Raw genomic sequence first — 12,341 nt, forward strand, 5'->3', positions numbered from 1 at the left:
GACCTTTTTATTTAAGCAGCATTTTAAATGTTAATATTATTGAATTTTATTTGGCCAGGGCGGCTTATTTTATTCTACTGTATATATTTTAATTGTTATTGTTTTAATTTATTGTGTATTTTATTTGATGTTGTGAGCCGCCCCAAGGCTTCGGCAAGGGGCGGCATAGAAATGTTTTAATAAATAAATAAATAAATAAATAAATAATAAAACATACTGTTAAATGGTCCAGGTTGATGCTGTGCACAACAAAGAATGCACACTTCTCAACCACACAGCAGACCCTTCACTCCACCTGTCTACAGCTTAGTCTACAGAGGCTGGGGCAATATGGCACAGAAATCAGTGGGCTGCACTGAAGTAAGATGTCAGCTTCCCAGAGCTCCAGATGACCTGAACAAGTGAGCCAGTGACATGCTACCAAGGAAGGCAGAAAAGCTCCTTTGCACTTGCTACTTCATACAACATGCAACCCCCCCACCCCGCTATCATCTGCGTACCCAAGCAGATGGCAGGCATCTCCACAATATATTGTGGGAGTGGGGCTATAGTTTAATATTTTTCTGTGGACTCTAGGCACAAAATGTTGCACTTGTTCCAACACTGAATCACAAATTAGCTAGGATTCTCAAAGGTGAGCGGTGCAATTTTCTTCATCTCCTTTCTTTGTTTAAAAGCTTGATCTGGTAGATTCATAAATTCATTGTATTTTACCTCAAAGTCAGGCATCAGTCCCCCAAGCCTAAGAAGTGAAAGCTTTACACGTTGTTCCTTATTGCACATACATCATGTTTTTAATGTATGTATGTCATCTACGCTTTTCCACTTCATTATGGGAAATGCTGGTGTAACATCAGTGTATCGACAGTAATCAGGTTTACCGTATGAAGTATGGAGCTGTACCATGCTAACCACTCTAAAAAATCTTGGCCTACCAATCTTATCAGGCAGGAATGAAATTGGTTTTGAAACATCCCCACCCTGAGCTGATTTACATAATCCATCATACAACAGAGTAAAACATATATATAATGAACTGTCAAAAGTAACTACTTCTGGCAACATAAAATTCCTATAATTTTTCCTAAACTGAGATCAAAATGAGAAGGAAAGCAAAATAGAGGCCTGTGTTTTGAGCAGTTCTGTATTCAAACCAAAATAAAAACCCCTCTCTAAAGTGCAAACCATTTTCTCTGTTGCTATTTTCTGTCATAAAGATTAGCAAGAAAGTATCTTTGAAGCAAATAGCTACAGTAGTTCATTTACTTTGAGTAAATTAGCTTTAAAGCATCCATTAAAATGGAAAGAGATTTTGCTATCCGAGGCCAGCACTGTACACAACAGTCCAGCAGAATTTCCCCATTGCAGCTGACACACGATGTGCATTGCCAGTAATGTATTGCATGTCATTTGTTTTATCTGTTCCAGTCTCGATCGAGGCTCTCTTGGCACTTACTGTGCAAGCACATTAAGTATTTGGCACAAATTGCACGCTTTTTTGCTCACAATGTGTAACAAATGAGACAGGAGGACAGCTAAGCCAAATTGCCACACACCTTTCCTAGGGCACCTGTAGGCTAGCATTTTAGCGAGCTGAAAGCCAGCACAAAACTGTAGCTTTTAGTCAGGATTTTGAATCTGGGAAACCAGGTTAAAAATGCTGCATCAGAAACACACTGAAAAACTTGGACAGGTCCCTTTTTGGTGGCCTCAGAATGCTTATCAATAAGATGGGAATGATATAGTCCTGAGGCAGCAGGGTTATAGTGGGGGTGGAAATGCGACCTGAGTTATATGAACAGAGAACAACTATTTATTAGCACAAGCTAGTGCATTACATGGAAGTACATCCCATTGTGCTCAGTGTAGTTTACTCCCAAGAAAATATGCTTAGGACTACAGCTTAAGTGAGATTTTGTCTAATGAAATGCAGTTGGAAAAAAAATGAAGAATTCTCTTGGGTTCAGGTAATGCATAATTTTATCAGAGATGGAACAGTTGCCACATATCAGGATTTCATTCAGCAGGGAATTCTGTTTCTTATTTTGAAATATATGTTCTCCATCCTCCTCCCCCCTCTCTCTTTGTACGTAATGTATTTTAAGGAGACCAAGATGCCCTAATCATCTTAAACCACTTACCAAATTTGATTTGAGGGGGGGAGGGTGAATCGAATCCCAAATTCAAAAAAGTTTATTGTCACCTTCATCTCAAATCTTACCTGACTTGTCCAATATGGAGTTAAAGAGAGGGGATAAATATTCCAGATTCATTTTCCAGAGCAACTGAGGAATAATAAATGCTTATATGGTCCCAGGTACTTGGGAAAGCTTTAGCACAGTGTCAGTGCAGCCATTTAGCATGCAAACCCTGGAGAGCCCCTTCTAGTTAGCACAGACATGAATGAGCTAGAAGGACCAGTGGTTTGTCATGGGATAGGGTGGTTTTCTATGGATATAATCACTATCTAGAGCAGCTAAGGAAAGCTCTATAGAATGTTATTATCTTTGACATTGCATTCATAGAAACAGAGAGAGTCAGAATGGGTCTCCCGGGCCATCTAGTCTGACCCCTGGCTCCAGCCAGCTCCGCTCACAACATGTCCACCATGTGTATGTCCAGCCTGTCTTTGAACACCCGCACCGATGGGGCCTCAACCACCTCACGTGGAAGCCCATTCCACACCCTCGGGGTCCCAACTGTCAGGAAGTGCTTCCTGGCATCCAAATGGAACCTTGGCTCCCTGAGCTTTGCTCCGTTGGAGCATGTCCTGCCTTCCTCTGCAGGGAAGAACAGGTCTCTGCCCACCCTCGTGTGACATCCCCTCCCATACCTGTATGTCGCCAAGAGATCCCTTCTGAGTCTCCTCTTCTCCAGGCTGAAGAGACCCAGTTCCCTCAGTCCCTCAACCTTGTGGTCCTACGCTGCACTGACTCATTCCTTGGAGGTTTAAGAAAAGGAGGGAGGGCAGTGATGGGAAGCATCCGGGGCAAGGGGCAGCATATTGGAAGGCTAAAGGAATGGAGGAAATATTTTGTACTGTTCTATACAACTGCACTGTGCTCTATGTGTATGTTGCCCTGTTGTTGCTGTTGTTGGCTTTGGTTCAATGTGTGTTAGGTGGCTTGTTCATTTGCTCATTGCTTTGACGTGGCATTTGGGTGCAGATTTTTGAAAAGTGTACACCCAAATGCTTAATTTGACTTCATTGATTAAAGTGAGGAAAGGCCCAGCTATGCATTGGTTCCAGGTGGCTCTTTAACCAACTGGCTCTTTTTCCATGTAAACACATAACAGGTTAGTCTTATTCTGCACCTCAAATATATTTGCTTCCTCTTGGCAAAGCAGGTGATGCATTCAATATGCAGTCTTATTTCTGTATCTTTAAAAAAAGAAGCTCTGGAGAGGGATTGGTCAAGAAGGACAATGGTGCAGGGGAGGAGGGTTAAAGCTTCTCCCAAGCAGTGCTATTTTTCCAATGAAAAATACTCTCCACTTGCTCTTTGCCCTGGAATGGATCTGCTAATTGCACCCATGGGAATGGGGGGAAAGGTTGAAACCTCTTCCCGCATGTCACAATCCAGACCCCAACTGGGGCACACACAGTGGCTATTTTTAAAAGAAGATAGAAAAATGTGAGCATGCTAAGGTATCAACTAGTTTGACCCTTCCCGAAAGCTTCGTAGAAGGTCAGAGTAGGCTGGGACTCTGCCAAAGCCTCTGATGTTAACTAGAGAAGCATTTGAACAGTTCTAGCCCCCCACTTCACCCCAAGACCATGTCAGTGGGAGCACCCCATATCATTGGTCCGTCTATCTTTTCTCACATCCTCAAAACCTGCCTCCTGTTTAAAAATATAAAAATGAAGTTCTCAGGAAAAAACCTTCTCCATCCTTTGGGATTCTCCTTGTTCCTTTGCCTGGTTCATTTTGGTCTTTTACTTGCTGCTACCCATTAACACCATCATTCCCAGCATCCACTTATGAACTGATTTTAACACTTCTTCCCAATTTCTTGTCTTTCAAATGAGGACAAACACTATGAATGGAAAAGGTTGTTGCAAACCTCAAAACATTTAATTAACTCTAGTACAATGAAGCTGCTAAATCCTTTGGCATCAGCTTCTCTGACACCTCAAGAGTGATTACAGTGTCATGGAGATACAATGCTTCAGCACTGGATTGGACTCAAGAAGGATAAAGGTCTTACACTTACATCAGCATTCTAATTAGTTTCAGCATTTTAGAGATCTGAAAGAGAGTGAAGGAATTAATCAGAAAGTATTAGGGCATTGTGAGGTCAATGGAATATTTGGGGGGCTGTTGGCATTGCAAATAATTATTTCTCAGCCTACTCCAACTTGGTACTGATGTGTTGGATCACAGCCCCATCACTTCCAGCCCACGCATCTGGAGCACATCAGACTGGGGAAGTGAGGATATGATATACCCTAAGATCAAAAACTTGCTTCATTTCTATATTTGTGTAAATTGTGAAACAAATCTTTTAACTTTAAGAAGATAGCCAATCTTCCATTTGTTTCGGTTTTAGTTTCTTTATCTTAGAAGTTCAAGGAACTTCTGCATCCAAAATCTTGCAATTTAACTAATTCTCCAGGGACTTCCAACTAGTCAGGAAAAATCTACTACTAAACAATCATGATTTTTGTTTTTATCTTCCGCAGAGTCTGTAAATATATATCTAAATGCATTTCTTATTTTGTATTGTTAAAGCGTAAGAAGAACATGCTGAATGAAACTGATGGTCCATCTTCTTCCCCATTCTGTTCATACAGTGGTGAACCAGATACCCGCAGAAAACCTTTCAGCAGGATATAAATGCAACAGGGCCCTCCTACTCGAGTTCCTAAGCTATTGGTGTACATGGGCATACTGCCTCTTTTACTGGAGGGATCATATCATTATCAGGACTAGTAGCAATTGATAGACTTCCTCCATCAATTAGTCCAATCCCCTTTCAAATTCATCCAAATGGGTGCCCATCACCTGTTAGTCTCATCTGTGCATTATGTACTGAAGAGATCAGGTGCTCATTACTCTATATGAAGGGCAAATGGGGACACACTGGTCAAGCCCCCCCCCCACAACATTGTCCACACCAGCCATACATGGTCGGCTGAATCAGAAGGGGGGCACTTTGACGCACAATTTCCTCCACAGGGAAAAAAGCCTTGATTGACAAGGGTCTCCTCCCTAATATTGGAGATCCTTCGGAGTGTACCAACCATGCATTGGCTGGGGCGCCTGGCATTGCTGAGAAGTAGTTTGCAAGTATTTAAACTGAACACCTGAAGAAAGTGAAAGAGCAGGCAACAGACATTTCTTCATTCTAGAAAGTGCATGGACCTGTAGTCTTGAGCATTGGACCTGGGCACTGTAGCAGGTGTAGAGGAGTAGATTGTCAGCCAGACCTGTGGAACATCTGGAAATGTGTCCTTGTTGGATTCTGGAACCAGTTCAATAGAGTTTCCCTGAGCATTCATGAAGTCCAGAGACTTCATAGCCCCTTGAGAATTGTCAGTGATGGGCCAGTGTACTTTAGTAGTTTGAGGGTGACTTGGAAGATCTGGGTTCTAGTCCCTACTCAGTCCTGATGTTCACTGGATGACTTTGGGTCAATCACCAACTTGCAGCCTTATCACGGCGCTGATATGATGATAAAATGGAGAGGAGGTGGACCATGGGTTTCTTGCAAGAGGAAAGACAGATGGAATAGAAATGTAATAATAATAAATAAAAATGGGCCAAGCCACCACAGATAGCAGTCACTGTATGAGAAAGCAACATTAGTATAAGAATTGTTTTCATCCATCCTTGGTTGTGACCAAACTGTTGCATGGTCATTGCACTAAGTGAATTTCAGGTAAAATCCAGTGTATTGGCATCACAGAAGCAATAAAGTCTTTCACTGTTGTTTTCCATCCTGATATGTTGGATACTGTTTGAAGAGATATATTCACTGCATTTTTATCACATCCTCTTTCATTGCTGAATTTCTATGTGTATTCTGTGTGTGGGGGGGGGAGGGGAGGCTATTTTTCATATTTGACAGAGTTATAGTTTTCTAGCAAAATATGAAAGAGATGCTGTTTGTAAGATGTTATAATTTATGGGAGAGATCTAATAATTAACCCTTAAAGCATTTTACACATAAGAACAGTTGAGGTGTACAAAAAGGATATGGCAAATGCCAGAAATGCAATTTTTCCCCATTATTACTTTGGCATTCATTGACTGTGAACCCAAATGATTTGATTTAACCTTTGAGATACAAAAGATTGCATCAGTCTGAAGATATTTCAGTCAAAGGCATGCTTCTTTTATGTTTTTCTTTTAACTTTTTGCTCAGGTTACTTGTATAACACTTCTTTCAAAATGTATATCTGAGGGTTAACTATTCCCCAAATTCCAAGAAAGCCATTTGGAAGAAATGAACCAGACTGATTAAAAAATAGGGGCTCCCTTTCATAACATCTAATTAGCTTACTGGGGCTTTGTTAGCTGTTTTAAGCAGGTCACTTGATTTAATTTGTATAACCTGTTGTAACTTTTTAGTATGTATTTTGAATTTGGTTTTAAATGTTTGCATGCTAATCTTTCTATGATGTTTTTAATGTTGTTTGCATTTTGTGTTGCATTTTTATGCATTGTTGTAAACCCTCCAGAGAACTTTGGCTATTGAGCAGTATAGAAATTAAAACAATAATTGTTGTTGTTGTTAGTTGTGGAGTCATGTCCGACCCATCACAACCCCATGAACAGCATCCCTCCAGGCCTTCCTGTCCTCCACCATCCCCCAGGGTCCACTTAAGCTCACACCAACTGCTGCAGTGACTCCATCTAGCCACCTCATCCTCTGCCGTCCCCTTCTTCTTTTGCCATCTATTGTTCCCAGCATTAGGGTTCTCTTTTCCAGTGAGTCTTTCCTTCTCATTAGGTGGCCAGAGTATTTAAGATGAGCTGTCTGATGGGCTTCCTCACATTGCCAGAGCCACATTCATTTGTGTGCACACTATCCATGACATTGTGGGTACTTTAAATCAGGTCAGAGCATTGCTAACATTGATTGGCTGTACAGCATCTGGGTGCCTCATGCAAGACACAAAGGTCCATTGGTGTCTTGTCAGGGCATGCTGGCAAAGGGATAGCGTGTGCATCTAATGCCTTGAACTTTCCACCACAACCCCAAAGGGTCAAACAAGCGGGATGCCAATGGCATTCTCTTACATTCGAATCCTGTTCTCTTACATTCGAATCCTATTCTCTTACATTCGAATCCTACAGCTTGCTACTTATCAGAGGCAATGCTTGCTTTTCCTAGCAGGTATGGACTTTTTAAAAAGGTGTACATACATACATACATCCACAACACAGAGAGAGAGAGAGAGATACCCAAGCATCAAAAAGCCCTCCTTTTGGAGAAAAGGAATGCCCAAGTCTTCCCCACTAATCTCCCCCTTTTCCATCTTCTTGTGGAGGAAGGGGCAGGACATAAAGATGAAGAATGCCATCTTTCAGAGCATTCCTAGTAGCTTCTGAAATATGGTATGGCAGAAGTGTGGGCTAATACAGTCCATCTACTGGAGTTTCAGTAACATTTTACAATGCTACTTAGCTGGGTATCCATCTCTGATGCTACTTCTCTGTGTCTGCTTGCAATATATCATGCCCCTGGAGCCAGTGAAAATAAGTGCTAAGCTGTATTTCTCTGTGTTTCTTTACTGCAGCCGGCTGTCCAGACTCCTTGATTAAAGAGCAGCATCACTTCAGAATTCTGGGCGAAGAGCAGGTGAGTTAACATCTGAAAGGTAGCGTCACGGTGTCATGAAAGATAGACGCTAATGAGACAGCTTCTTCTCTCTCCAGGGAGGCACTGTGTGTCTCACGACCCTCCCAGTGCCCTGAAAATGGAAGTGGGAGGGGGATGCTCATGTGATATATGTGTGTGTTTGTACGAGGCTTTTTAAAAATTCTATCCATCAGCTTTGACAGATTATTAATTGGTACATCTGCTATCTGCCAGAGCTTTTCAACTCAGGATGCTTGCAGTAAACAGACAGTGTAAAATGGCAGACAGGCAAACAGAGGCGGAAGTCTGTCTTCACTGAAGAGCGAGATTTAATGCTTGGCGTGATATACTTATTTTTGCCCACATTTTAAACATCTGGGCAAGTCCTCGACCTTTTCTTCTTGTCTCTTTTCTGGATTCAGGGATTTTCAGGTCATGTCGCAAAAAAGGCTAATGTATTGGTATGTACATCCCGTTACACACACTTACATTCCTTTTCTTTCTTTAAAAAGAGAACTAGCATGGGTTATCTTGCACTTTTTGAAAGCACTGAAATGACTTTATAGAAACAATCCACATTTAGAAGAAGCTGGGATATGGTGGCCAGTCTTCCCAAGATTATTTACTGAAGCTAATTTGTTAAATGCTTCATATATTTATATAGGTTCTGTACCATGCAATTTAAAGCATAAAATGGTATAATAAAATGCCATAAAAACAATATCATGTATGGAACCACTAGATATATTAAGACAGCATACAGATGCAAGCTACACTGCAGGGGATAAAAATCATATATGGTCAAGACTAAAAATACTAAAGTACTTTTAAAATGTCTTAGCCTGATGATAAGATAGCAATGTAACAGCAGGTGAGTTTCCCTTGGGAGTGCATTCCAGAACTGGGGTGCCATCCTCAAAAAGACTCTCATTCTTCTTGCCACCTTCTGAGCATCAGATTGAGGGGCCATTAGAAGATATGCTTCTGTGGCTGAATTCAAAGCATGGTTGGGTACATATGGAAGCAGTCTTCTGTCATGTGCTGTTGTTCCCAGCTGCGTAGAACTTTATAAGTCAAAACCAGCACCTTGAATTGGGCCCGAAAATTAATACTGGAAGGTAGTTCAGTGGAGAGAGAACTGGCCGAATGCCTGGTCTTAGTTAAACCTTTGTACCCTTTTCCTCTAGAAATTTCTGGACTATCTTCAAAGGTAGCCCCAGGTATAACCCATTATGGTAATACAAATGGGAAGCTATCAGGGCATGGATGACTGTGGCTAGACTATCTATCTCCAGGTGGGTTGCAGCTGGGATACTGCCAGAAGGGTTCTCCATACCACTTAGATCCAGCAACAGATCCAGGAGCAACCCCAGGCTATTCACTGGTTCATTCAGGGGAATGTAACCCTATCCAGTGCATGTAAAGTCCATCTCATTTGATTTGAAGACTCATTCATTGCCAGTGCCTCTGTCTTTTCCAGACTGAGCTTCAGTTTTTTAGCTCTTCTCCAGTCCATTGGCATGGCCAGGCACTTGTCCTCAAGCGTAGGGATTCAGGCCTGCATATAGAAAGATGACCATTTTAATTGATGGTTGAAATGGGTGGACACAGGGCACAGTCACAGGTTCATGTGTGTTGCATGGAGGTGGTCTCAGATTTAATCTCTGAGAGTTGTAGGCCTTTTTTCTGTCTAAACTTGTATGGAACTGCACATTTAATCCCTTCCTGGTCTGTGAGTCAAATGAGAAAAAGCAGTACTCCGTGTGTCCAAAGAAGTGTTCAAAGTCCATGCCGGAATGCAAAGTCAAAACACCAGCTGAGGAGTGAAATCCAAGGCAAGACAGAAAAATGTCTTTCCTGTCATAAAAAGTAAAACATAATTTAAAGGCCTTTCTTCTTGTGCCCTAGATGCTAAGGTGGAGGACGAGGCTACAAGAGAAATTTGCAGTCACTAGTATTCCACTGTAACTGGGGCCCAACTTCAAAACATCTTGAAATAATTTGGGTCAGTGATACCATGTGCTTAGATGAAAGCCTCAAAAGTATTTCCCCTCTCCTTGAAATATGCATTTCTTTATAAGATGTGGTATTACAGTTATCTAAATGCGTCTTCTATTTTTTCATTCTTTTTCCCTCCTTGATCTGGTTTCTTTGAGTACACTTATGACTTTGGAACTCCTTTCTGTGAACAATAAAGGCAGAACATATTCTCAAAGCTTTGTGCAGAATTAATTTAAACATGCTTAGCAAGTCAGATAAATTAAAATGTTACAGAAATTTTTCTCCTAAATCTTTCCAGTAAAATCATCTTTTTAAAGTCTCTTGAAACGATCTTTTTATAGCCATCGTTTCTTCCACTTCTGTGTGCAGGTGCATAAGAGCCCACTCCACCTGATTACAGAGCAATTCTAAGGGATAGGATGTTATATGGTGGGAGTTATGCCGTTTCTCAGTCTCAGAGAGGCCAGAGTAGTAGGTATCAGGTGAAGCTTTCCCCCACTTTGTCGACTGGTTCTTCTTTTAAAAGGAGTTTCAGGCTGGTGTAGATAACTGAGACCTAGGAGCCTACCAAGGGGCAAAGGGGGCTTTGACTCCAAAGCACCCGAGGCAGACCTTCCAGCATGACCTTTCATCTCCTGCTTCTGAGAATAAGAACATAAGAACATCCGCGCTGGATCTGACCAAAGGTCCATCTAGTCCAGCACTGCAGCTGCCAACATGATCCTTCAAGCAGGGTGGGTGCAGGATCGCCTCCTAACCACGCTCCTCAGCAACTAGTGTGTGCGGGCATGCCCTCTGGTCAAGGAGGTAGCACATAGCCAGCAAGGTTAGTAGCCACTGATAGCCTCCTTCCTTATGAATCTGTCCAATCTCTTTTAAAGCCATCTAGATTGGCAGCCATCACCATTTCCTGTGGCAGCAAGTTCCATAGTTCAACTATACGCCCCACTTTGGCCACTGCTGCCAGCAGAAAGACCACTGACAGCGAGAGAGTTTACTTCTGCTCTTCCCTTCTTTGCAAATGTGAAGAAGTTCTGCAAACCTGGAATATTTGCCCACCTGGTCAAATATTCCAGGCCACCCAGTCAGGGTGGGCAATCTTTGGTCCTCCCGCTGTTTTTGGCCCGCAAAAACATCAGCCCTATCCATCATAGCCAATGGTAAGAGATAATGGGAGTTGTAGGCCAAAAGCCTGGAGGACCACAAGTTGCCCATCATGGATAAAGATGATGTGGTATATTTAGAGAATAATTTCATTTGGTGGCCTGGTGCTTCAAAGCAACAGCTACATGCTAGTGAAGTTCTGTGGATACAAAAAGGAGTCATCTGTCTCCTACTATGCACAGCCTCTTCTTATACAGACAAGTTGAACTAATGTGGTGGTATGGGATGTTTATTCGGTCGGAAAACTAAGTATCAATCCTGCTTCTGTGAGAGAAAAGGAAGTCATCAATTTGGCTGGGAATGAAATGTCTCCTGAGGGCCGGCTGAATACTCAAAAAATTTTCTGTGATGTGGGTAAATTGAGAAGCCCAGAGGCAAGAAGGATGAATATGGCATAGAGTCGATTGAGAAAGAGGAAGCTAAAGGAAGAATAGGTGATTTAAGGAAAAGTGAAAGGAAGACAAGGAATTGAGTAAAAGGAGAAGCTAATCACTCTGAGGACAGGTCATAATGTTTATGATCAAGAGGAAAAGCATCCTCTTGACTAGAGCAAGGTCGGCAAGGGCACTAATACACACTTGGATATCTTTCCTGGCATCCACCAAGATGTCTTGTGCCTCCCACTTGTATTTCTTTTTCTTACTAGCAGTTGGGTTTGCTGTGAAAGGATTTTGCGGCACTGTTGTTTAATGTGTTGTTTAGTGTGTTGGGGCCAGGCCCCACCACTGCCATGTACTCAGACTTTGGGGCAAATTACTTTCCGTTTTCCACAATTCCTATGGCAGCCACTCTGTGGCAATGCCTTGGATGCTTTCTCAAACTGCCAGATAGGCCTTTTGTCCAAAAAGGTTGCCTGTCCCTGGATTAGTGGATGAGGGAGATGGTCATGCAGGCAAAAATAAATAATTGCAAAGACTTTAGCTTAAATATTGCCAGTTTTGCTTTATTTTCATGACAACAGTGACCTGGGAATATTAAGGCAAGCAGTGGGGGCCAAAAAGACAAATAGGAGGTAGAGTTGAAACTCATATATTGTTTTGAAGTAGTAATCCAATATGCCCCTGCTTCTTCGACTTTAGGCCTATAATAGAGATATTGATAAGCAGAAATGTAGGAAATTTTAGACTTAGATTGAGAGTACTCGTATATTAATACTTATAGTAGTGCAACCCTACCCTATATTTTGTTTAATTATTAACTTCCAGCTGCACAGTGCTGTTTTTCCTTCTAATTTTAATACATAGAACAAACATAAGTTGCCATAAAAGTAATTATCTTGTATAAAAGAATGATTTTACCCCTCTGTTTTCCATGAATGGAATATCATATGAATGCAACACAGAGGAATGTAGAGGAAGGGCTGTATC

The 12,341-nt window shown here is 41.7% G+C and overlaps 1 protein-coding gene across 1 annotated transcript in view; it reads left to right on the forward strand.

Annotated features, from left to right (window-relative positions):
- Nucleotides 1–12,341, forward strand: part of PRKN (parkin RBR E3 ubiquitin protein ligase) — an 858,599-nt gene that overhangs the window by 711,773 nt on the left and 134,485 nt on the right. Inside the window, exon 8 of the mRNA XM_044421581.1 lies at nucleotides 7,748–7,809. Within this exon, the coding sequence (XP_044277516.1) occupies nucleotides 7,748–7,809 (62 nt within the window). The remainder of the gene's footprint in view (nucleotides 1–7,747; nucleotides 7,810–12,341) is intronic.

Source organism: Varanus komodoensis, unplaced genomic scaffold (assembly GCF_004798865.1).
Source record: "Varanus komodoensis strain SLA01 unplaced genomic scaffold, ASM479886v1 scaffold1, whole genome shotgun sequence".
NCBI classification, from domain to species: domain Eukaryota; kingdom Metazoa; phylum Chordata; class Lepidosauria; order Squamata; family Varanidae; genus Varanus; species Varanus komodoensis.